Source organism: Macrosteles quadrilineatus, unplaced genomic scaffold, assembly GCF_028750875.1.
Source record: "Macrosteles quadrilineatus isolate MER2022 unplaced genomic scaffold, UCM_ALF_1.0 Scaffold_22__1_contigs__length_1958994, whole genome shotgun sequence".
NCBI lineage: Eukaryota > Metazoa > Arthropoda > Insecta > Hemiptera > Cicadellidae > Macrosteles > Macrosteles quadrilineatus.
In genome coordinates, this window is record NW_026542615.1 from 315,129 (window position 1) to 341,819 (window position 26,691).

The following is a 26,691-nucleotide window of genomic DNA, read 5'->3' on the forward strand; positions in this document are numbered from 1 at the left end:
AACAATTAATTGTTTATTCTCCAGATTGTCTTTCCTGGCTGAAAAAGAAGCAAGTCCCATACACTGTATTGATGTATGTTTTGACTCCCTTCAAATAAATTTTTACTGGACAACCAAGTACCGTATGACTTCCAATGTTAAGAGAACAGTTTACTACATAGTTTGTATTGTCAAGTTAAAAATTCCAATGATTCCCTACAATCACTTAATATTTTTTTGTTAGATGTACCATTTTAAGTTTGGTCAATCCATATCAAGTGATCCAGTAAAAAATAATTTGGTTGCTTGACCATTTTTAATATTTTTTATTTTTTTATTTGTTCCCTCATGTTTTGGAAGCTCAAAAATGGTTTTATTTTATTTCTTTCCCTTCCCATTTATTTGTAGCGGCCATTTTTGTCTTGCAGCTTATTTTAATTTTTGTTTATTATTTTTGAGTATGCAGACGTTAACGTAAACAAACATATATTTTTACCTACTTATGTTACAAAAATGCAACCAAATGCACTTTGTTCAACATGTTCCCATCTTTAATTTTGATTATGATCATAATCAGCCTAATTTTTACCCATATGGGTGAAAAAAAACACGAGCAACGAAAACAAAAAATTTCACTTTTGAATATGAAGCCTATTTTTCCCATGAAGGATTTGTAAATCATTGTTAATATTTTTTTATACAATTACATATACTAGTGTACTCTATGTAGCTAGAGTTATTACACTGATATATGTGTCCTTTAATTTTGGCATTTTTTTTTATGAAAAGAAATTTTTCAATTTTCACCAATTTTGGAGTTTAATATCTCTGATGGGACATGGGATAAAAATTTGATTTTTTAACAGGATGTTCTTCTGTATAAGAGGAAACTACAGTAAAAGTTTCATCATTGGTATTTTACCGTGGTAAAAGTTATGAATTTTTCCAAACGGTAAGAAACCACTTAGTGTTTAATGTAGTGGCGACTTGTCCACTGGTTAATGACTGGCCTTTATTGCTTCAAAGGGAGTTAGGATAAGCCCATATCTAGACGCTCTAATATTTTTATCACAACACCTCTAGTCCATCTTAATAAATGTATGTTTTGTATTTCACCTACCTTAAAAATCATTTTTAAATTAAACCGCTCAATTTCAGGTCAAAACCTAGGTATACATTTAATAATAATTTTCTCAAACTTGTTCGGAACATAGCATGATGTTCACACACCCACAAATGAAACATATTCAACAAAATATACAGGACATCTGTAAATCGCTAAGGGATTAAGTGATATTTGGTCAATGGTGTATCGTTGTATACATAGCATAGATGGCATTAGTCTAACTGAACTGAGGTACTTTTTGTATATGTTTACCTTACAACTAAACACTAAACGATTAAGTTGGGTGAGCAATATATTTTTAGAATGAACAAACAGAGAAGTTGAACTAAATAAGTATACTGTGATAGCCTTGATGTTAACTGTGTAGTGTGTAGGCATATTCTCAATCAATATGGTAATGGAAAATAGCACAGTAATATTATATCCCCCAAAAAGTTTGACTAAGTTAGGCAAAAGATGAAGTACAGTAATGGTTGATACTTGGTTTGTTTTACTACTCTTTGTTTGAATTTCACATTCCCACTTTGAAGTAGAAATTTGAATACAGTAGTTAAATAAATATTTATTGTTAAACAGATTTGTTCTCAACATTATCATACTTTACACTCTGTCCAAATTCATCTGTTGTTTTATCCATTTGATTTTTATCACTAATAACTTTGTTCGTTTTATTTTTTCTAACACCATTTTTGTCCTTCTTTTTCTTCCCATCCACTTTTTTGTTCAACTTGGATTTCTCTTGGCCCACAGCCCAATCATCATCGTCATCATCACTTATTCCACCATAAGCGTTTTCTTTACAGTTGTTGGCGATACGACGACTGGCGATTCTCGAACTGTTGCGGCCCATCCCAAGACACTTCTCTAGATGGGGAGCAAACCTCGACGCAGATAATTGTCGGTTACAACTGGGACAACAGCACTCCTGCGCCTTTTTTATATAAGGTTGTCCAAATATGTCGGTTTCAATGTTTTCGACTATTCTAAATTTGTTTATGTCCTCTTCAGTCATCTTAGGTACACCACCCAATTTCGTTTCACGATGTATTTCAAATGTAATTCCCAAAACTATGTCTTCTACCAACTCATCAAAAATATGATTTGCTGCTGCTTCCAAGTTTCCTGGAATCGATAGAAACTGTTTCATACGAAGTTTAATCTCCTCAATTGAAGTACATGGGTTCTCTTGTCTGTCAATAGCTGCCATTGCTGAAATAGAAGAATGGTTTCAGTCATAAACAATCCAATTTTGATTCAATTTGGAATAAACCATTTATACTAATAAGTTCACAAACCAGCATGATCAAAAACTTCATTACATCAACCACTAAGTCTATCGCTAGTAAACGGAAGTTGTGAAGGAGTGGAGGAATTTTGGAGGTGGTTTTAAACATTTGCACGTTGTTTTGCATGGTTTAAATCAAATTGCAGTGGTGCTGAGCATGAGATTGCTGAGGTTAGTGGACTTCTCTAGAAGACTATCAAGGACAACAAAACTCAGTTATTCGTAAACAGGCCAATCAGCAAGAATCCATTTTCTCAACTTTTCACTGTATCAATGGAAAGCTACGAACTCCCACTGCCGGAATCGTGCTGATGTGTACGACCTTCTGTAAACTTCCTATCCCAATCTTGCACATTTTCTCATTCTAAAGATTTTTCTACATAAGTATAGGCTACAGATCTTTTAACTGGTGATGTATTTTAATAGAGGTTGACACCTTTTCTACAGAAACCTAATCAGAAAAGATTCAATACCATACTAGACAGAAGCATCGATTTTCTTTCACAGAGTTTTGTGTACTGTGAAAGTTTACTGTACGTGAAGGCCCAACTAAAATAATTGCACTAAAATAAAGCTCTGCAAGCATTTTGTTACTTATCATTAAATGTGTGTGTGTTTACGCTGTATCATTATATCGTGTCATTAAATCATACAAATGTATCTATTCAAGCCAAATGAAGAAAATGTCTCAATTACTAAATAAAAAAAAATTGGTGAAGATATAACAGTGTCATCCCATCTGTAAACACTTATCCGAGCCTAAGGAGTCAAATACATGATTGTGATTATCGTATTCAGAGGGGTTCTAACTACTGTAACTTATAGGCTACCTAAGTATTCTTTTGTGCGAACTGCAAAACATTAACATTCAGTACAACATACTGAATACAGTATGTCGAACAGATGTAAATAACAAACAATAACAATGGCTACCACTGAACTGACTGGATGACCGTATTTTTTCTTCATAGCCTATCCATTATTTTGGTGGGGGGCCCTTATATTCGCCCCTGCTACAAATACATAAATCTCAATAAGAAAACTTGTAACTAGATCTACCTTTAGTAATTTTTGCTTGGCCTTCAAAATTATTTGAAATAGCCTAAGTTTAACATGAGAAAACACTTAGGCCTAAGTTATATAAATTAAAAACTGATGTGAAAATAATAACACCTAGTGTTTAATGCAAGATTTAAGTTCTTAAATATTTATTTTATACAATATAAATTGTTTTTTAGTGCTTTGGAAGAGCGAAGTAATTAACGTATATTGGTGAGTCTGTGGCTCAGTTGGTAGCGTCACGGACTTCGGGCCCAAGGCAGCGATGTTGTGGGTTCGAATCCTGGTCACTGCCACTAAAATTTATCTGTATAGTTCACCTTCGTACTGTACCGGCTCACCCCTTGCTTTGCTGAATACGTTCCAAGCGCAGATCTGTATTCTATGTGGACGGGCAAATGCAAGGTTAAAAGAGGTCGCTAACCTCTTTAAAAAAAATGAAACTGGCAATGTGGAAGTAAGTTAAGGATCAAGGATCTGCTGTTGACAATGATGGTGACTGATCAACTCAAAAAACTATTTTACACATTAAATCATGTTTGAATTCATTAACTTAGGCCTAGCCTTATTTTTTTAACAAATAAACTTTGAAGATAGACCTAACTTGTCAGTTTCCCATTAACTTAGTTTTACAGTAGGCTAACCTATTTTAATAGGCCTACTGTAGCCTAACTTTAGTAGCCTAGCTGCTACATTTTAGAGAAAAACTAAGTAAAGTTAAGTTACCGTACTTCTTTATTATGAGAGGTCTACTGCATATTTTCTTTTAATAGGTACTGATAAAGTAGACCTGTCATTTGATTTGAAACTGAGACCGATACCACTAATATTGAAATAAGCTTTGCTAGTAAATTATGCTAAGTTAAACATTTTATAATAATTAAGTTATTACCGGTAGGCCTACTTACCTACTTATATTATTTATACATGCTAACAGCCATTACGCCTACATATAGAATGAGAAAGGGTACGCACGACTAACAAGTATCATACGATGTTTAAGTATCGTATACCATACGGTATCTAATAATTCGGTTGATCAAATCATTACTTAACTTAGGTCATCATTGATAGGCCTATTTATTCATTTGGTTGGGTTGGGGTAAGGTTAGGATAGTTACCAAAAACGTAGTTTGCAAAATGGACAGAACGCCCATTATGGGAAAATCTACATTTAAATTTATGAAGGATTGAGGTTAGGTCAATAAAGTCACTTAACTAACTGGAAAAAGGCTGTGGGTCTTGCCTACTTAACCCCACAAGTGTGTAATTAAATAACTTACCTACAACATGGCGTGTAGTATAATAGTGTATACTAGGCCTAAGTTATTTACTTAAATTATTTACCTTATAGTATTTTGATGTCAACTTGCTGCAAGAACTTGAGCGATAGAATGGAATCCCTAACCTAAAAATTGAGAGGTAGGCTACCAATACACTGACTTGACTGGCTCAGTTTTGTTTAAGAAAATATATTAAGTTATTGAATTAAAACTCAAACACATCCAGCTACAGCCTAGTTCTAATTTCGAGATCTTGCTTCACCTCATCATTTTCCATTTCCAACAATTAATTCCCTGATTTCAGTTCAAGAACTTCGAAATGACAGCGGAGTTGACGATGACGTGACGATGACACTCAGACAATAGTACTGATACTGAATCCTGGAGAATCACTGAATTGAATTCAGGCCTTCAGGAAACATTGAATTTGAATTGAATGGTGCCAATGGTGGGTGAGAGCGGAGAGCGGAGTATGTTTTATGGCGAGTGGTTATGGTATAGTGAATTTCCCTATTAGCAAATCAAGTATGTTTATGGAAGTACTGTAGGTGTCACGGAAAGGCCCGGGAAATCTATTTATATAAATATAGGTTTAAAGAGTAGAGTACCTAGGTTTGCTGCGACAGGGAGGGTGATGAAGTTTGAAATGAATGAATGAATGAATGAAATGAAAAAGTGCTTTATTAACACAAAAATAAACTGCATAAATACATATGAACTTATAACTAAACATAATCTTCTGCATAACAACAACAAAATTACTAAAAACAGCACATTACAGCAATGGTCATAAGACCGTCTGCCGGGTTGACAACATTTTATTTTATACTAATTTCACATGTTTATTTTATAACTAAACATGTGAAATATTTGTAATAAGCTATAATATGTATATTGTTTTGCTGCTAGACATTGAATTCTAAAACCAAATCCCACCTATACTTCCAAGCCTCTTTAAGAAAATTTGCCAGCGAACGCCAATCCTTACCATTAAGAAAATCTATAAACTCTGAGCGAGTTAAAATAGGTTTCAATAGCCATTTATTTCTAATTTGTGTTAAAATTGGACAACGAGCAACAAAATGATAAGTGTCCTCATTCTCATTTAGATTACACAAAGAGCATATAAAATTAGCGTCTGTCATCCAAGGTTTAAAATTTAAGGAAATAGTCTCTGTCCTTACTTTGAATACCCATCGTCTAACAATATCAGGAACGTTATCTGATAGATATCCATTATCTCCAAGGTCAAGATTCAGTGAAGCATAAGTTGTGTGGTATCGTGAGGCCAATGCCGCCTGGACTAACCCCCGCCTGCTCTCCCCCCTTACTGCCTCTACTACTGATAACAGGTGTCGCTGGGTATCCTCAATGGAATTCACATCAAAGGATAATTCAATTCCATGTTTACTTCCAAGACCCTTCCAATCTCTGCTCCAATAAATATTTTCGCTGATTATTTTCTTTGCTAATTTATTTGGTAGACGGTTCGGCGGCAGTGACAGAGCATGTATGATGTAACGAGCATGCATGTTGAGTGTATAAATGTACTCTTTTTCTAGTCCAGTTTCGAGATACAATGCATAGTTGGGAGTATTTTTTGCCAATCCTAAAATTTTCTTTACAAAATAACAAAGAGTCCCATCTACATAATCACTTTCCCATAAACCCCATATTTGACACCCATAACAAAGAGTTGATCTGACAATTGAAAAATAAATAGTGAATTTTTTACTTAAAGGTACATTTTTGTTATTTAGAAATGTATTCCAAATACTGTTAATTGCTAATTTTGAAGAGCTGCACTTGTGTTTTAAATGCAAACCCCAGGATAGTTTAGAATTTAAGTTTATTCCCAAATATTTATAATCATTAACCACATCGATTCTTTCACCTCGAAAATACCATTTGTCATTTTTCCTCAGTTTCCCTCCTTTCCTAAAAACCATAATCTTTGACTTACTTAAATTCACAGTCAAGTTCCATTGTTGACAATATCTCTCAAGGTCATTTATCATTAACTGCAGACTGGTTCCCGTCGGAGCCATCAACACAATGTCGTCAGCATATAACAAAGCCTTAATTTGAACATCTCCAAAAATGCAGCCTCCACTTAATGAATCTATAATGTCATTTACAAATAAGTTAAAACATAAAGGACTCAAAACATCTCCTTGTTTTAGACCGAGGCCTGTTTCAAGGTGATGAAGTTTGTTTTTTAGTCAAATAAAAAAATAAATAGGACAAATGTTATAACATTTTATTTTTAAACAAGCAAACTCCATAAGAATAATATGGGAATTTTGAATCAAATTCTTTTTAATTTTCTCCGTAACTAATAACGTACAATATTTTGTTTTATTATACTCTGCAAAATAGTTTAAAGATACATTGAAAGATTTTATGTTTTGAGGGCCAAAAATGAATGAAACCTATTTTCACCCCTTAAAACCCCGTTCCTATATGGTCCGATCAAGCTGATTCGCAAACTCGTTCAAATAAATGTAGGTTTACACAATTTCATAAAAATCTAAGTGATTTTTGCTTGAGTTTTTGTGCTAACAGACACACACACACACATATATATATTTGAACAGTAGTGTTTTTGGCCTCTAGGGCAGTGACGTAGCCAGGGGGGTCCTGACCCCCCTTCCAGTCTTAAGTATAATATTTTGTTGTTAAATTAAATGTAAAATTATATAATCAAACTGTATTGACATTGGGGTTGATTATTTTCAATGCCAAGAGAGCTAAAAAAGACTGTTAGACGGTCGGTCAAAAACCTCCCTATTTTGAAATCCTGGATACGTCACCCCCTGATGTTTAAATAACACTAGTTTAACGAGTACTTAGGTTTCCTCATACAGGGAAGGTAATTAAGTGTTTTATGGTTAGAATAGTTTGAAATAAATACATTTTCCAAATTTAATCAAAAAATGTTTATAAACAAGTAAACTACCTACAACAGGTTGCTTCATTTCCATAAGAATAATATGGGAATTTTAAATTAAGTTTTTTTTTTAATTTTTTCCTTAACATCCTATTTTTTTTTTAGGGAGAGGAGGGAAAATGCTTTTACGCACACAGGTAGCCAGCCTGTAGTGTGAGACTCCTGAAAATTGTCAGACTACTCACTAAAAAACCCCCTCTACTCTGTTGGACACAGACCTGGAATTGTTTGTCACATTACTTCAAGTCAGGCCAACATGTGACCTAAGCCCTCAGGGCTCGCACCGTTTCTGGCATTTCGATTCTTAATGACCTACAACCGCATCCCGGTCAAGGTCAATCTTCTTGGCGCGGAGAATACCCTGGATATAATGTGACACACAGGTCCAATTGTCCTCACCCTCCGTCATAATCGGTATGACCGTGTCCACCGACAGCAGTCCTATTAACTGTTGAGCCTCCAGGCGGGGCCTTTCCCAGCGCTGGCAGTGGAAAAATGTATGTTCCACGTCATCGAGAATGCCTGGGCAGTATATGCAGTCGGGTGACACGGCTTTGCCCATCCTGAACAGGTACGACCGGAAAAAGCCGTGTCCCGTCAGAAATTGGGTGAGGTAGAAGTCCACCTCTCCGTACCGCCGATCAACCCAAGGTTGGACTTGCTGTATCAGTCGCCTGGTCCAGAGTCCCCGTGTCTCCTGTTCCCAGCCCTCCTGCCACAGCTGGTAGGTGCGGGTGCGTTCCTCTGTTCGTGCCTCGTCCTCCCCACGGCGCCGGTAATTTGCCTTTCTCTCCGCCGCCAAAAGTTTGACGGGGATGACTCCAGCAATCACCAGGACGGAGGGCTCGGACACTGTTCGGTAGGCAGATGCTACCCTCAGTGCTGCCTGACGCTGCACTCGGGCGAGCCGCATCCTGTATGCCTCCTTATTTAGTGCGTCTGCCCACACCTCCGCACCGTACAAGAGTACGGACTGGACCGAAGACATTAACAGCCTGCTACGACTGGACCGAGGCCCTCCAACATTGGCCATCAACCGGCTAAGAGAAGAAACCACCCTAGCGGCCTTGTCCGCTGTACGGAAGATCTGATCCCGCCAGCTAAGCTTGCTGTCTACCATGACCCCAAGATACTTGGCAGAACGAACAGTTTGAACCTCGACGGCTCCCACCCTCAATGGCACGATGGTGTCAATCCGTTTTTTTGTCAAAATCACGATCTCGGTTTTGCTCAGAGCAAGCGAGAGACCGTGGTCTGCCATCCATGCGTTTATGGTACGCATGACTCGGTTTAGCTTTAGCTGAGCCAGCTCAACGCTACGTGCAGCTATCAAAGCTGCAACGTCGTCTGCGTACCCAACCAAGACTGTTTCCTCAGGCATTTCAGACCTCAGAAGGCTGTCATAAGCGACGTTCCAGAGGTCTGGGCCGAGTATGGAACCTTGGGCAGCACCAGAAGTGACACTCATCGTCCGCGGGCCCTCCGCAGTGTCATACGTTAGGAGGCGAAACCGGAGATAATCCTCTATGATGCGCATGAGGTATGCCAGCACGTGGAAGGTGTTCTCCAGAGCATCCAGCATATCGCACCACCTCGCCGAATTAAATGCATTTCACACATCGAGCGTTACGAGCAGCACAACCCTGCGAGAGTAGTGGGTAAAATCCTCAGCTCTCATCACGGCTTGCTTCACCTCCTCAATCGCATCAATCGTTGATCGCCCCATCCTGAATCCATACTGACGAGGGGAGATGTCCCCCGCAGCGACAACGGCTGAATTTAGCCGGGAACGGATCAATTTCTCGAGGACTTTGCCAGCCGTATCCAACATACACAGAGGTCTGTAAGAGGATGGCAGATCTGGGTCTCCCTTGCCCTTCCCAACAAGCACAAGCCTAGCTGTCTTCCAGCACAAGGGGAAAACCCCTTCAACCAGGCAGGCGTTATACATGCTCAAAAGGATCAAGGGGTTGGTTAACATCCTTAACATCCTATGACAACACTTTAATATTAATATACTAGATAATTTTTTAAAGTCTACAAAATGGTTTAGAAATAAATTGCAAAATATAAACCCCCTTGTTCCCATAGTCCGAGATTATGCTGGTTCGTGAACTCATTCAAACAATGTGGGTTTACACGTTTGCACCAAATTTAATCAAAATCGGATCATTTTTGCTCGAGTTATCGTGCTAACGGACACATATAAATAATATATACACATGAATTTGAATGGATTGTGTTTTTGGCCTCTAGGTACCTCAAAACAAAGTAAATCGGTCCCATGTCAAGGTCTTACCATGAGACCTACGGTAATAGCTTATTTGCTATTTGGGAAATTCGCTTATATAAAAAAAAATACAATGGCGGATATCTCGCTTACAAAGCATTTTTGGAAAAAGTGTCATTTGTGATTTCTGTGTTTTTTGCCATTTAACTGGTTCTCAACTTGTTTGTACTTCCTCACAGGACGAGGACACATTATTTGTTTAAGCTGAAATGAATTCCTTCCCACCATATATACCTTTCATACTGCTACATATGAGTATTCTGGGTGTTAAATAACTTTTCAAAATTACAGTATTTTACGTTTTTAATATAAGTTTGTATAAAACAATCACATGTTTACATTGTTGACAGAAGTTTAATGTAATAGAAGAGAAATACCATTCCATAGAACAGACTACACATAAAATCACATACACAAAATTCGTTCGTTGTTAACATTTAACTTGTTCATTAGGCTCATCTGCTACGTTATTTGTTAAATATAAACCATCATTTGTTTATTATTAGTTTCCCAACACAGCAGTGTTATTTAATTGCCACAGTTTTAATATGTGTCAGTAAAAAAATATAATTAATATGTAATACTTAATATACAGTTCTAACATTTAAAGTTACAATATTAATATTATGTTTAAGTTTCAATATTATGGCTTGTTCGTACACTCTAAGTTACAAAAATATAAAAAAGACGTTATTTAAAAAAAGAAACATTTGGTTAATACATATGAGGAGAAATAGAATACAAGAAGCCTTAGGTACTAACATGCAAAATATTATGTTTAATGACAGAGAGCGTAAGAGTAGGAAACTTTGTCAGATCTGTTACATACATGCTAAGTTAAGTACTTGAAAGACCTGTACATCATTAAAATTGGACTAAAAATTAAAATTTATTTTTCCTTTATAATCCGCTTACAACAAATTCACTTTATATACAGATCTGTTTAACAGTTTATAATTAAAATTGATCCTTGAATGGTGGGTTCAGGATTTCAGGGGGGGGGGGGAGTGCCCTCCTACTAACCGGTAAAATGTAAAGCCTAAAACGTGTTTTTAAGTTACATTGTTTTAAAACCAACACATAAGACAGGATGATCCAAAAAAGGTACTCATCTAAACTGCTGCTTTTTAACTTAACTTCTGATATCACTCCACAACAATGTACAGGAATGGTTGATAACATGCTAAGACGAATGTAATATGTAATAAACATTAAACAAACACTGGTGGAAAACATGTAGAGCACGTAGTTTTAAGACAGAGTAAGTTTGTAGAGCTATTAAATAATAATTAATTACTGTGAAATGATGAGTGCCTTTTTTGGGCCACCCTGTATATAATCACATCCCATTATATTAGTCATGGGGTACACCATGGTATTTCAGGGGAAGAAACCATCCCCCCTTTAGGGGTGAACCTTCATAGACCGTTTCTAACCTCAAACATTTGCTCGTATTTGACTTTCATCATACACAATAACATTTGGTTAAAATATTGAACTAACATTATACTTATATTTTATCAGATCCATTAAATTTAATATATCACGAAAATTCTTTATTTTGTAAATAAAACTTATTCATTATATAAAGTACATGGGCATAGGACATTATACATACCTATATTATATTTTTATCAGATCTACTGAATTCAATCTATTGAGTTAATACTTAATTCTGTAAATATATCCTATTCATTATGTATATATTTGATATAGATCACAATGAGGGAGAAATATGTGTCGGTTTCAATTGCGTGCTGAGACTCCCCAAGCCCTCAGTAAGGCGAGGGATTTGTTGACGTGTTGGCACCATTGAATACGATCTTCTTTTGTGTCAGCTGACAGCAAGTGTCTGGAAAAGTTTTATCTTATTAAATAGTGCTTGCTGCTTAAGACACATTTACATTAATTTGAGCTCACATTTCAGTTAATAGATAGTTACTATAGCGATAGCGAGCGAGTTACTATTCCAGTATCGAATGACGGAACAAATTCCAGCAGCATTTACTTTGTTGTTGTTACTGGAATAATAATAGCAGTCTCGCGATGTAGTTGTAAGGCGAAAGAGAAGTATTTATGTATAATACTTGATAATACACATTGATCTTGTGTGATCGCTGTGTATAATATGTTTATGTTTAGTATGTATAATGAATGAGTGAACATGTTCAAGAACTATGTAGGAATGTATAATATGTTTGTATAAGATGAGTAAAATTATTAAAGGTGTTTTGGTGGTCTCTGGAAAAAAATTAAATTTAACATTCATATAACTTAGCCATAACTTAACAGTAAACAAAAACAAACACAAACATACCTTTTCCACCACACCTACGTTTTCACAAACGGTGTTTCACAAAAATATTTCGTATGCGAGCATTTCCCCCATTCCCGACATATTGGAAAGTAACAAAATGATAAAATGTCATTCAAGTTCACATTCCACTACTAGCATACGAGTAAATTTGTGATTGACAATTATTCAAGGAGGAATGCGAGCTGTACTCGTATGCGAATTCAAATTAATATGAACACGCCTTTAAAATAGTTCATACACTCAGGATACTAAAAGAAGTGGATAGTGTGAAAATGTTCGACAACAGTAGTTGTAACTATGTTTTAAAATTTTATAGAACATAATAGAAACAGTTCTTAGTTCTTACCTTGTTTGTCAGGCCATATTTTCAACAGGTCTATTTTAGAGAAGTCTACCCTTATGTATTCTAAGTACAGTAGACCTCTTATCCGGACACCTTTTAACCGGACATCGGTTTAAAGGACTACACTCGGCGGAAATTACATCTATGTAACCGGACAATTTTTATCAGCACATCGGTTTAACCAGACTAGATTGGCAGGAAGTGCGCGGTACTGAAACGACTGTTTTTATGGGAAAGATTTGATACCAGTGATAACACGTGTCTAAATACAATGCTCTCCTAAATTTAAGTCAAATACTGTATACAGTTTCAGATAAGAGGGGAGTTCAGATAAGAGGGTGTCTACTGTACATAACATTTCTTACGACGAAATAGGCAAACTGCTCTTTAATGACAAAATATAGGCTATCTTTTCTCCATCTGTATCCAAAATCAACCGGCTGACTAGTTTCGCTGCAAAAACAACATTGTCAAAGAGTGCAACACGTCAAAACTCAAAACATCAGAATAAATAGTGCCAGTGTGATAGACTATGTTAGTCCAGGTTTTGTGTGTTTTATGTACTTTATTTTGATGTTTTAACTTGTTACAAGCTTCCTGCTGATAAAAATGTTGGACTAAAGACAGAGGTAAGATAACCTTTCTAGTTTTGCCTGGACTGCTGATGATAATCACATTTTAACCTGGACTAATGATTTAATTTATTTATCTAATACAAATTTTCAAATCAGGTCAAATGTTGAATGTACAGTATTGCTTTTCTAAATTGTCTTCATTAAGTGTTATAGTACATTACCGCAATATCACTGGACACTTCCTTTTAAACACTCTTGTCCCTAATCAGCTCACCTGATAGTGGTTGTGTTCTTGTGTCTGATCATGACCAGAGAGTCGCTGTCGGTGTCTCGCGCAGGACGTGAGGTCTCCAGTAGGAACGTGTTGGGACGAGCACATACATCTCTCGGCACAACGTCGACCTCTCGTGTCACACACATTGTTAACTCTATGGTGTCTAGCGGAATCTTGGGACACAAAAAATTCTCATTAGTGCCTACAGTTGAACAATGCAAAGTAGAAAAAGAAGAACTACAATGTTGCTGTTTAATTGTAGGTGTATTTTTCTTACCATGATCAAATTATCAACAATTCTTCACGACACTAGGCTGCACAAATAAAAAAAACTTTATGTAATATCAATATCACACTAAAAGGTATCCTCATAAAATAAAACGAAGAACATTCTTACAAACCTTGTTAAATATATTGCTTTTTAGAGGTCTAAAAAGGCTCGAAAGGCTTGAATTTCGAGTTGAACCAAGCCTAGCCTACGAGCTTGAGTGATTGAACGCCATGTTAGAAAATCAAGCTCGAGCTGACCTTTTAGGACTTGGATTCGCAAAGATTGTGTGATATATAAATTCAAGCTTTAGTTATGATTACAGCTAGGCCTATGACAAAAGTTATGACAAAATAAAGTTTCTGTGATCATGGGAGACGATGATGATGATGACTGCAAGAGATGTTCAATATTTTGCCATAATTATAAAAGACCCATACAATGTCTACAAAACTCCAAGAAATTTTCTGGATTGTTTTGTGATCGTGGATGACAATGATGTTGTTTCAGTTAATGAAGGAGACGATAATAATGTCCACACAACTGCGGGAGATGACCAGGATTTAGTCCCTATTGGAATTGACGATGATGATGCCTGTTGATTTTGTCGCAATCATGGACAAAAATAAATTTTGATGTCTACATCACTGCTGCAGACGGTCAGGATTTTGCCGAGATCGCAGAAGGCAATGATGACGTTTCCACTTTCCATGACTGCAGGAGATAAAATGGAGTTTTTCTGTGATTGTGGAAGAAAGTGGTGATGACCATGGGAAATGATATTACCGAGATAACATTGAGAAATTGTTATAAATGCACAGTACACCTAATGTATTCGATTACTAAATTTAATACTTTGTATCTAAATACATCATAACATTAAGATTAAACTGCATTCAAAAAAAAAATGTCCAATTAATTTATTATATGGCATTACATCAAATTCGTTGTATAAAAAAGCTCGGCTTGAAAACAGCTTGAGGCGCCAGCATTTTTCTAAGTTTGGCTTAATCGCCTTTATCTCAGGCTCGCAGATCTCTAAACTTTATCATACCACTAAAAACAAAAACCTAAATTTACCTACAAAAGTCCAAAATATCAATATTACATGAAAGCATTGCCAAGAAACACACCTGTATTCTTTAAGTTTTACAATGTCTAGACCTATGTCAAACTCTTTGAAGCGACACAATATAAATACATAATATTGGAAGTTAAACTGACAGTAAAATTTTATAAGTAAAAAACCAATATTATTTTGAACTCCTAATTGATAGTTTCTAACTGAGTGCATACCTTCTTGCGTTCATCGTCCGGGTATTTCCAATATGAGAGTTTGTCCCCTTTGAGCAGACACCAGCGTCTGTGCCAAGCCCCGAAGCCAGACACGTCCTCAAACATAGTCAGGAACCCTCGGTGCTCCACGTCCACTCTCATCTCTGTGTCAATCTTCACCTGCATCGAGCCTTCCACCACACTGGTGTAGTTGTTCTGCAACCACAAACATTTGTATCAACCAACACTTGCAATTTGAATACAAAGGAAAACAGTAAATTAAACAACACAGTAGATCTTCTAGATTGGCAAATATATAGCTTATAAACAAAAATTTGAATAATCCATATTGTGCAGCACAATTTGAATTTTAAAAACAATTTCACTCTTACACTTTTTTCTATTCTAAAGATTTGTGAATTTTTTACATAAAGCAAAATAAAAAAAAATTGTTGTACATGTAATTGTTTGTAGAAAACAATTTTTTTTATCTGTATGGATTTAGTCTGTTCTCTAAAAATCAGCACATTCGGATGGTAAAAGTACCGGTACCAACATCATGAAAATGGCCAAGTCGAGTCAAGCTTTTACTATCGCTTTTGCGACCCCATGTGCCTGTGAAGATTTCGCGATTGAAAAGTTAACGCTTTTGCCGTGATTTTGGAGGACCATGACGATGTTTCTGTGACCGCGGAAGATGATGATGTTTAGACAATGATATCTACTCGATCTAGACATTTCAGGATTCTGCTGCAATCAAGGCCTCTGCTTACGTTAATAAGGGAAACATAGTATTATGAGTTATCTTACTTTGTTTAGAATTGTTTGGGAGGAACTGAAGTTGATAGGACACCTAAAATATTCAGTATTGTTATGTGACTTTCTACTGTATATCTATGGGCAACTGGACTCTACATCAGCGTGTCTACCAGTTGATAAAACTTAATTTCAGTGACTTTGGCGGGCGGGCGGGGTTGGGGGGGGGGACAACCTTTGGTACTTATAAAATAATAATTTTCAGTATCTTAAACACGAAAGAGTCAGGCATTCAATATTTTGTGCCGTAACAATTTGAGCTGATTGCCTCCTCCCAAAATATATACACTCTTATTGATTCTGCATTATGAATTTAATCATTGCCTGCAGCAAGGTGCAAACCAAAGACAGGTCTGGAGACCTTTATTTTAGTTTTCCGTGACTTTTGGGACCTTAAAATGAAAATTTGTTACTTTTCAGTGACTTCCATGACCCTGTAATCAGTGACTTTTCCATGACCTTAGTGACTGGTAAACACCCTGTACATTCTCTGTAAACTAGCTTGACCCTGCTTTACCTTGTTGAGTGTAAACTGTTTGCGGTTGATCTCGCGCAGTGAGAAGATGACGTAGCCGGCCAATGAGAAGGCAGATGTCCTGACTGCTGACGGACCCCCGGGTGACTGTACAGGAGGAGCTACCAGGCGAGACTCTCCCTTCATCTTGCGAGGGGTTAACTTCAGCTTGCTGGCGTCCTGTGAACAATACACAACTCTAAAATACTGATAATGTATTTGTAAAACTTTGATAAAAAAAAAGATCTACAAGGGAAAGGAGAGTAGTAAACTCCCTCTTCATTAAATCCATGGAGTAGTAAACATTCTCCTGTCTATGACTCATACTGTTCTTAGCCTGTTAGCTAAGACCAGCATGAGTTCCATGAGCATGAGGAAAGCATTCTTAGTTAGACGGGGAAGTTCCACTTAAGGCCACTCGAGTTAATTTGAGCTTGAGCCGCAAGTACCATAAGTCCGGTACTGACCTTGTGCTCTACATTACCTTCTTGCTGGTGTTGATATGGTACTTGACATCATGAGGGATGTGCTCCTTGCTCCTAGCCGTCATCCCGTACACCTCTATGATGACCTTGAAGTCAGAGTAGACGTTGTCTAGAGTGAATGTGTTGGGGAAGGTAAGTTGGTTGTGGTGGTGTAGGTGACGAGGAGCACACATCACATCCGTACTGTACACTTCCTCGTTGTGGTGCACCAGGCATAGTAGGTAGTAACACTGGTCATCTGGAATCATAGATAAACTCAGTTACAATGTAGTGTTTAGTTTGTAATGATTAACAATGATTTAACAAGTGATTTGTCAAACCTTAATCTCAAGTCCAACAAATTGCAAAGATAGATTCAAACACGAGACTTAATAGACTCTAGGCATCCATACATTTTGTTCAAGGCAGTAAACAAACTGAAATCTGGATAATGAATAGATATGTCAAGAGTCCTGAATAGTAGACATTTTTGTGCGATTCTAATAATTTTAGGAATTATTAAGATGTGACTCTTAAGATCGCAGGAATATATCTCAATGTCTCATTGGCACGGAAGTCTGGTGCGAACACGATTAAAATAAATTAATTTTATCACCAACCAAATAAAAATAATAGTGAGATCTGACTACCAATGTTTACAGTAGATTATCTGTATCTAACCATCTCTAATTAAGTACTAATAGTGTTTGTGATAGTAAGAGACCCAGATTTCTGTGTGTTATGAAAAGTTAAGTTATGACGTGGGGTACCCAGAATGACTAAGAAATCCTTAGATGGAGGAAAATTTCATTTCAAAGTATATGACACAAATGTAGGCCTATTTCTTAAAGAAATTACACCTAAAGATGTCTGTCTATTGACTATATGATAAGTGTATATTTTGTCTTTCCAAATCAACTGTCATGCCTACAGTAACACTCTCTAGCATGAAGATATTAAGTTACTACAGCTGACTTTACACTCCTACAGCCAACACTGATACAATCTTTCAATTGAGAAACAGAATAAGTTCTTGGGCAACATACCTTTAGCAGCACGGTGTATAACGTCCATTTTAAGAGGTAGGGTAACCTGTGAGAGAGTTAGACTGCCTCTCTCAGTCAGACTGTTGTTGTCTGTGCTCTGAGGTCTCAGTGTCTGTTCTACCCTCAGTCTCTGTATCTCATGTAGAGCTGCTTGTCTTCTTTGAGCTGTACAATCACACAATGTTACATACTAGTGTACATGTTGCTCGAAATCGAGCAATTGCAAAGAAGTACAGGAGTTATTTATAAACGTTTAAAAACTAATACCTAACAGTCATAATTTTCGATGATTTTAAAAAAGTCGACTAAAAGATTATTAACTAATGGAAATACTCACAATTTACATAACTGTCCTATTCCAAAGGGTTAATTTTTAACTATCAAACTGCCGATGGACGGGGAAAGGTAAACTTACAATTTAAGTCAACATAAAAAAGCTGTCAGCTTTTATAATGTACCGTACCTAAGTTATTTAGTAAATTTGCAGACAATAAAGGTGTAGGCTATTTTAAACTCTACAGAACAGAGTTAGGCAAAAACTGGCAGAACTCTGAAATGGTGTTATTTATCATAGGCATACTCATAATGCCAAATCCTTAAAATAAAAATTCAATAATTAATAACTTACCGGTATATCATTAAACACAAACCAACATCCAAAACTATACACATTTTTAATACAACCATTGACTATTTACACATTGACTGTTTACAATTAACATATGTTCATCTTCTCACTTTTAATTTTTGCTTTGTAACGGAAAAAATCTGTTTCATAATCACTGAAATAGGTTTATAATAAATAATCTATCATAAAGTTTAACCCTAGATCTGGCGGTCATTTTATTCACCAGTGGCGGGTATATTTTGGCGCTTTTCTAGTGGTATCATATATTTTCCCACAGAACATTTATTTGTGAATATAAGTACACACATATATATATTTTTTTTCTATTTCAGTGATGAATTTAGAATATAATAATATAAAAATATTCTTTTCCTAGCAATGCGTTTAGGCGTAGTAGCAAAAGGTTTGCAAATTTTTGGATTATGCAAATTAGAAATTTCAAAAGCAACCCACAAGAAAACCACAAAATAATTTTTTTACACATTTTATCCAAATGTAAAGTTTGTGTGAAATATGATTCCCTACGTAGAAATACAATGTTTTTTAAATACTCATAAAAATAAAATTATAAAAAAATAAATTCTTCATACATATTTTATTTTTTGAAAAACTAGGCTACCAAATTTCTTTTTGTCACGTAGGAAATAATAGAATGCATCAACAAAAAATGAAATGATACTGTACAATAGGTAATAAAAAGATCTTTCTGAAAATATATAGTTATATTTAGTTGAATTCAAAAATGTCGGTGAAATTTACGTCGGAATGTAAAATTTTGAAGATATTTTTACAAAAACATAATATTTATGACATTTTTAAAAACAAATAAAAATTTTACAATCAACCTTATAGATTCACAGGGAATTGTAGGGAATTTATTGTAGTTTCAGAATATGTACTAATATTGTATACAATTTAATAGACAATCACCAAAAACAGCTGTTTTTGTAGTCAGGTGACCAAAACTTTCCACCGCCAAAATCTATTTTGAACTCTCTAGTTTTTCAAACTACCGTTTCTCGCTACATAATACTCACTCAATAATGTTTTATGCATGAAAATGAATCCTCAGAATCTCATCTTTCTAATGGTATAAGATTTATTGCGTTTTAAAACTGTTTTCATATTTTAATAATAGAAAAACCCGACCCATGTCATCTTGGTCTATAATCGACCAGCGCCACTGAGAACTCACGTTTTAGTGGTCGAAAATCGACCAGCGCCAGATAGAGGGTTAAGATTAAATAAACCTACCACATTGTTTTATTTTTTTTGATCAGCTGTCTGAAATTGTGAAATAGGCGTTTGACAGTTCTGGTTGTTTACTTTTAAATGTTAAAGCAAATGTAAACATTGTGAATTTTCTCATGCTTCCATGGAGACAAAAGTATTAATATTTAATTTCTGACAACAGCTGGAGTTTCAAAACAATATTTGTTTCCCATGTTAATCTTATGGAGAAATTCGAAACTTTAAAGGGTCCAGGGCCTCACTCTCTAATTATTTACCTAAAAAGAATGTTTCCTGCACAACTTCACGTTACGCTCTTTCCAATGACACCAAAAACATGTCAATCGGTTCAGTAGTTTCGGAGGAGTAACTGTCACAAAATTCCTGCTTGCGTATTAAACAAGTATAGATTACTGTACTTCTTCTAACGAGACATGATAATGCAATATAGATATGTAGTCTTTTAAAAAACTGTAGATAGAAGTAATCTTTAAAGAAAGAAAGACCATAAAGTCTTAAGTTTACTTCAATAAAGAGGAATTTAATAGATAAACACTCCTAGTATCATTATAGGTGAATCAAATAAATTTTTGTACATATTTAGGGACTTTTTAAAGCATTTGAAAAAATAATGTTAACCAAGCAAATGCAGATAAACCAAACGTAAAGAGTTTTACTGATCATTAAAAAACCTCTCACGACTTAACATGGAAACTGATATAGATTCTTGGAGTTGAGTCCTAAATCAAAACATTATACAAAGACGATCTGTGTACAAGGTTTGGTATTTGACTTATACTTATAACTTACTTGCAAGCAAAAGGAGCTTTTCAGCCTCCAGCTGTTCTGTTGACCCTGAGAATTCAATTGTGGAGTAACACAGATTGAGAGCTTGGCTGGCTTGGGAAATGTACGACTGCTGCTTGATTACCTGCAAGCCAGTATAACAAGATGATTTTATACCAAAGTATAAACTTCCTTTAGTTCTGACACATGAAACACATACAAAAACTGGAGATTTGTTTTCTGTTCCACCTTTATATGCTAGGATAATAGGCTTTAGCCTGAAACCGTGTTACAAATTACTTCAGGCTAGTCCTAGAGGTCAAGCACTATCAGATAAATCCATTGGTGATAGGTAGGTTTTGAACCCATGACCTTGGGGGCCAAATATGGATAGCTTGACTAATCTGTATGAAAATTATCCATTAAAATCCACGTTTTGGCTCCTGAGCTGTGATATAATTAAAAATCTAGGTATTTACCTCTGTCTACAGCTCAATCTGTTGTAACTTGTGCAACGGCCATTTTGGCATTAAAATGCCATCATCAGACAGAAGATTTAGCTATGTGTGTCTACTGTAACGACGCTGCTTTAGCTGAATATTCTGTCTTATAATGGCATTATAAATCCGAAATGTCTGTAACGCAAGTTAGAACAGATTGAAGACAAAGGTAAATACCTAGTTTCAATGAAATTTATCTGTTAGGTAAGTGTAAATAACTACTGTAAGGTTACTATCGCCAATATATTTTCTGAACTATGCCCCATTGAAAAAGTAACAGATGGAAAGGTGCAATAACATTAAGAGGATCTTTTAAAAAAATGTTCAGTTAGACATTACCTCTTGTTGCAATACAGCAATCTTTTGTTCAACCAGCTTGAGCTCTCTGTCCAACTCCTCCTCCATCCGCTCAATACTGTCGTCTGTGGAGTACTCGGATGGATCTATTCGTACCTGTCTTGTCGGTGATGGAGGTTTTAGAGTCTAGAAAATATACATCAGTCCAATCACAGCTTGTATTAGAAAAAAAAACTGTTAACAAAATCAACTTTGACTAGTTCATATTTTGTTTCAAGACATTCAATTTCAGACAACTTTGTTAATATTTGATTTATATTTATTTCCTGTTTATTATGTGAGTAAATTTAACTAAATTAATCGTATTAATCAAATGATAACCACCTACAGTACTACCATAAAAAAGTCAAGAGACTTTCGAGGTTTACCATGATGGACGTATAAGAAATGGCATTTTTAAGAAATTGTAAGTGATATATTATGTGTAAAATATTTAAACGACTTTTAGCCCCATCTAAGTGATCATCTTTTGCAATCGTTTTGACATCTTAAATTCTTGATTATGTAAACTTTACAAACATCTCCTACGATAGCAATAATATTGCTAGACAAAATAAAAGCGATAGGTATAAAATCCCAAGGTTTTTAGAGACTAGCATTAAACTGAATCATAAGGGAATCATATCTATGTGATTCTAGAATATATAGCATGGGGCCATGGGTCTATATCTGAGATCTGTAGGATAGATACTCTGTTTAAACATTATAACATGTTAAAAGTCTAACTAGGACAGAACCATACTAACCATGTTTTGTTGTTTTCTGTAAAAGCTGACTGTGTGCAGTAGAGGCTGTTTGTATGATTCTTCTTGTTGTTGGTTGTTTTGTGAATATTCAAAACTTCTTGAGTGTACACTCCCAGCGTTGTTCTGAAAGTTAACATTCATTTCATTACATCATGCCGTAGAGGGGGAAAGTAGAGAGGTACAGTAGAACCTCGAGAACCATACTCTCATGGGGATTATTAAATAAGACTTGTTATCAAGTTTGACAAGGTTTGCAATACAATGTGATGTGGGGTAAAATAAATTTAAGATTTGAAAAAAAAACTTGTAGTTGAGGGTCTTGTTATTGAGGTTCCACTGTATTATGTTCACCTTGAATGAGGTGTGAAATGATACGGTAATTGATTGCTGTATTTTAAGGAACGCTAGAATAAAAAGGCTCTACAAATATGTGGAGACAACTACAGTCAGTTTAGAGACTATTGTGTGACACATCAAGAAATGGTTATATAATCACCACTTTTAATTTCTACTTGTTAGTCTTAGTACCATGACATCAACTGGACAGGTGAGCAATCTTGTTCAAATAAACATTTACATCTTTGAATAGTAGGGAATTGCGGGAAGGGGAGGCACTTTGAGTAGCATCACATTAGGACAAGAGTGTGATAATTTATGGTATGACAAAATATCTCTTATAGGAAATTATTAAAAGGCCTAAGTGTTTTGGCCTATCTGGGGTTTTGGTTGAACTTATCTTCCTATGGTACTTTTCATAGTAATTGGCAAACATATATGTTTTGGGTTTGTTCACTGAAATGAAATATCAATGTGAAAAAACAAAAAACCCAATAGTTGGTCTGTTATGATTAACGATTAATTTTTCTTCAATAATAGGCAGATAAACATACAAAATTTGATGGAAACCCCCACAGGGTTTTAATAAAAGTTATAAGTTTTATTGATACTAAAAAAAACTGCATGGTATATTTGTTTACTTTTACAAAAATATTGACAACTACATTTTCACTCACGCTGTAAGAAATGCGTTTCGGTGGTGTTGACTGGTCTGAGGTGTTCAAAGCATCATCAAGGAAATCATCAATCTCTTGACCTTCTGCTTCAGATCTGGATCCCTCACTGGCAGACCAGTTCCTCTACAATTCACCACAATTGTCATGTTTACTCTCTAGTACTCTAAGTTTTATCATCTTTGCTTCAAATTAATTTTTTTTTATATATAATTCAACATGTTTCATCAAACCAGACCAAAATGAAGAACCAGGACTTATCTATAGTAGTGCACTACTCTATACAGGTCGCACCACTCATCCCACACTCTCTCCATTCATACTTGGCTTAAAATAGGCTACTTACCTTCGTATGGTCGCCATTTCAGTTAAGAGTATTAAGTAAAAGGTTGTCAACACTGTACACTTAACGTTCGTTAAATTTCCACATAAAAAAGGACTAGACTACTACAAAGTTGTTAGTTTTTTTGCTAAATAATTAAATACTAGTGGCTTGTAGGGGCAATAGCCCCTATATACAGTATATGTAATATATTCTAATAATTATTTTGTACAAATTATTTGTCTCATGGGTTACCGTACCCTACCTTGAATTATCGTTTAAATTTTTTGTATATTATAATAATGTATAACAGTTATCACATACCTGCATAATTCATTTTTATGTCTGCTCTGTTTAGGATAAAAATTCAAAAGGACTCTTCATGTGGTGGGTTTGTAACATAAATTTTCTAATCATAATACAGCAAAAGAACATTTTCAATAATCTTCACTATTAATTAAATATATATACATTTTTTTTTTATATAGACAAATTCACTTAGAAAAACACAACACATAGAGATAATGTCATCTTCCAAATTGTAAAATACTAATTCTGTAACAAAATCTCTCTGAAAACAACATTTGTTGTGTAGTATCCATTTTGGTCCATTCCTTGGTCTTTATTTGTTTCTATTTCTATTTTAACGTCATCTGGCCGCTTTACCCGGCTAAAAGCAACATAAAGTTGACCATGGGTAAACACTGTTTTTTTTTTTTTTTTCAAATAAATTCCAACTTTTGGGAAGGTTTGGCCTTGCGCTTTATTTATAGTAATGGTGAAAGATAATCGCAATGGGAATTGAATCCTTTGTAAATTTAAAGGGCATATTAGGATCTGTAGATATTAGTTTTATTTTTGGCATGAAAAATATGTTCCCTTTCCCTACTCCAGTAATTACTACTAACTTTACACTTTTTTCAGACATACCCAACACAACCAATCGTACTCCATTAACTAATCCAGACCCTATTTCTTATGAGCATCACTATTGAACCAACTTTTAAAACTAATTTGTGTAGTGGCATTCCAGATGGTGTAATTGAATTTATAAACTCAATTGGTATGTTCAACCTCTCTGTAGGGTCTTCTGAAACTACTTCATAATTACTGTAGTAGATTTTTAATACTTCTTCATTTAAATTATCACAATGTTCATTTAAAGGACATACAATTATTTGATTGGAGTAGTTTTGAATATTTTCTGGATTTATTGAGTTGCCATAAACAATTGCACAATCAGAGAGAACAAAGTTATCTGGAATGTCAATTGCCGGTGTTGCCCTATTGCTCTCTAAGATTCCATTACCTAATATAAGCGTAGAAGCCAATCACAAAATGCTGTTTCATTTTCATTTGCACGCATGTTTACTTTCAAATGCACTATAGTTACATACAATACATATATTACATACTACCTTTAACACTATTAATACAACTTTTGTAGCCAATAGTCAATGATATTACCATATGCTTTAAATAAATCTAAACCACATGTTTTAAAGTAAACAAATCGGACATGACCTGGATTCCCATGCTATTTAAATGTGATTTATTTTATCCTGTAATAACCTTTTGGTGCATAAGTAAGAAAAATGAGTATTTTTCCCCAAAACTTCATGCCCAGACCTTTAAAATGAGACCCCTCCCAGCTTTCTACGGCCTCCAGTTCGCTCACAATTTCATTGTAAAATTTTGGGCTTACGGAATTAGATATATAGATTTGTGACCACATTTAAGAAACGTGGCATAATGCAGTATCTGATATGCAGTATATTGATAGGACTTAATTCAGAGAAACACAAAACACTCCGTTAAATTTTGTGCTGAATTAATTCCTAGTGTTTCTTTAGAGTTCCAAATGCAGTCTTAAAGTATAGTTTATTCAGGGCTAAACATAGCTTTTAGTACAAAAATACCCGTTTGAGGCTTAGACATTTAGGATGCATTAAAACTATTGTCAATACATCAAATAAAAAATACTAGGTACACATAACCTACTATAATTTTAAATTTATGACTCACCTTCAAGTTAGATCTAGACAGTTTAACTATGTCTTGTCCTAGGCTGTGCAAATCAGACTCATCGGACATGTAAGATGATGTTGACCTACAAATACATAAAAACATATCAATAACATGTTATACCTGAATACTTCTCTATTTGATCTACAAGGGAGCAAGAGTAATAGTAATAGCGAGAATAGTAGAGATTGCGAAACTGTAAAATGTACAGTAGGCTACTAATAAAGATATAAGAGAGTAGTGGTGTATTGAAGTAATAACAAGTGTTACAATACGGTGTCCTGGCATGGGGTGGCGTCTCGTCAGCTGTGTTAGAGCCCTTATTCATCTCACAAAAATCATTGATCAAAAAAATTCTTAAAAAACCTTTCCGTTACTCAACAGACCAGCTTTTCCTTGATTTTCCAGTACTAAACGTCAGACAGCTTTTCATAAGAACATTATTATTTTATTATTCATTAAATCCAATAAAGAACAAATATTTTCTGATATTCACCATAGGTACCCTACAAGAAATCGTTTAAACTTTGGCTTCAGTTGCCCAAAATCTATTCTTACAACCGCTAACAAAAATTCATTTTATATTGCTCACGTCCTGTACCGTAATCTTCCAACAAACATTATTGAGGCTGAGAGTTGCAGTGTTGCTGTTTATAAGCGGATGATCGGCGAGTGGCTCGCGCACATCGGGCGGGCTGCTGCAGAGGCTTTGATCCAGTCGGTCTATATTCCAAACGTCTGATATTGTCATGATTCAGTCATTGGTCATTGGTCACATTTTTTATATATATTTTTTTAATATTTTTACTTGTAAAACTGTAATCCATATTGTTTCTCTATGGGGTTCAGCCCATTGTGTTGGAATAAATACAATGGGCTGAATCTTGTACAGCGTAGTGCATTGTAGGTGTGTGTTTAATGATAAAAAGTAATCCACCTCATTTTAGAATTAAAATTGTGTTAGCATTTAAAATGCAGTTATTTAGTTTAGAGCTTAGATTTATTTAGTTTATGTGCTTAAAAGAAAAAAAGTGCAGTGATTAGAACAATTTTACAATACCCATAGACTGATGATATTGTTAACTCTTCCCCCGATCACGTATCAATAGTCTATTCGGGGGAATAATTCCTTTTACTTAAAATGTATTGTAATATTGTTTTTATTTTATGGAATAAATAATTTTGACTTGACTTGACTTGAATAAAGATCTGTTGGACACATT

At 35.2% G+C, this 26,691-nt stretch overlaps 2 protein-coding genes across 4 annotated transcripts in view; both read right to left on the reverse strand.

Moving 5' to 3' along the window:
• Nucleotides 1–1,578: 1,578 nt before the first annotated feature.
• LOC129005497 (SAGA-associated factor 11 homolog) lies at nucleotides 1,579–5,069 on the reverse strand. Its single transcript, XM_054434402.1, has 2 exons — nucleotides 4,797–5,069; nucleotides 1,579–2,314 (listed from the first exon to the last, which is right to left on the reverse strand). Exon 2 carries the CDS (start codon nucleotides 2,310–2,312, stop codon nucleotides 1,674–1,676), a length of 639 nt encoding a protein of 212 aa, XP_054290377.1. The 5' UTR covers nucleotides 2,313–2,314; nucleotides 4,797–5,069; the 3' UTR covers nucleotides 1,579–1,673.
• A 6,610-nt stretch (nucleotides 5,070–11,679) lies between these two features.
• Nucleotides 11,680–26,691, reverse strand: part of LOC129005501 (anillin-like) — a 36,213-nt gene continuing 21,201 nt past the window's right edge. For all 3 annotated transcript variants that reach the window (XM_054434408.1, XM_054434409.1, XM_054434407.1), the window contains exons 11-21: nucleotides 25,469–25,553; nucleotides 23,125–23,247; nucleotides 22,112–22,234; nucleotides 21,348–21,491; nucleotides 20,533–20,653; nucleotides 17,865–18,029; nucleotides 16,839–17,077; nucleotides 16,358–16,534; nucleotides 15,046–15,240; nucleotides 13,482–13,654; nucleotides 11,680–11,824 (exon numbers count right to left, since the gene is read on the reverse strand). In XM_054434408.1, the coding sequence (XP_054290383.1) occupies nucleotides 11,719–11,824; nucleotides 13,482–13,654; nucleotides 15,046–15,240; nucleotides 16,358–16,534; nucleotides 16,839–17,077; nucleotides 17,865–18,029; nucleotides 20,533–20,653; nucleotides 21,348–21,491; nucleotides 22,112–22,234; nucleotides 23,125–23,247; nucleotides 25,469–25,553 (1,651 nt within the window). In that variant the 3' untranslated portion in view covers nucleotides 11,680–11,718. The remainder of the gene's footprint in view (nucleotides 11,825–13,481; nucleotides 13,655–15,045; nucleotides 15,241–16,357; nucleotides 16,535–16,838; nucleotides 17,078–17,864; nucleotides 18,030–20,532; nucleotides 20,654–21,347; nucleotides 21,492–22,111; nucleotides 22,235–23,124; nucleotides 23,248–25,468; nucleotides 25,554–26,691) is intronic.

Coding starts and splice junctions, on each gene's coding strand:
- LOC129005497 (XM_054434402.1), bottom strand. CDS start 2,312: ATGGCAGCTATTGACAGACAAGAGAACCCATGTACTTCAATTGAGGAG.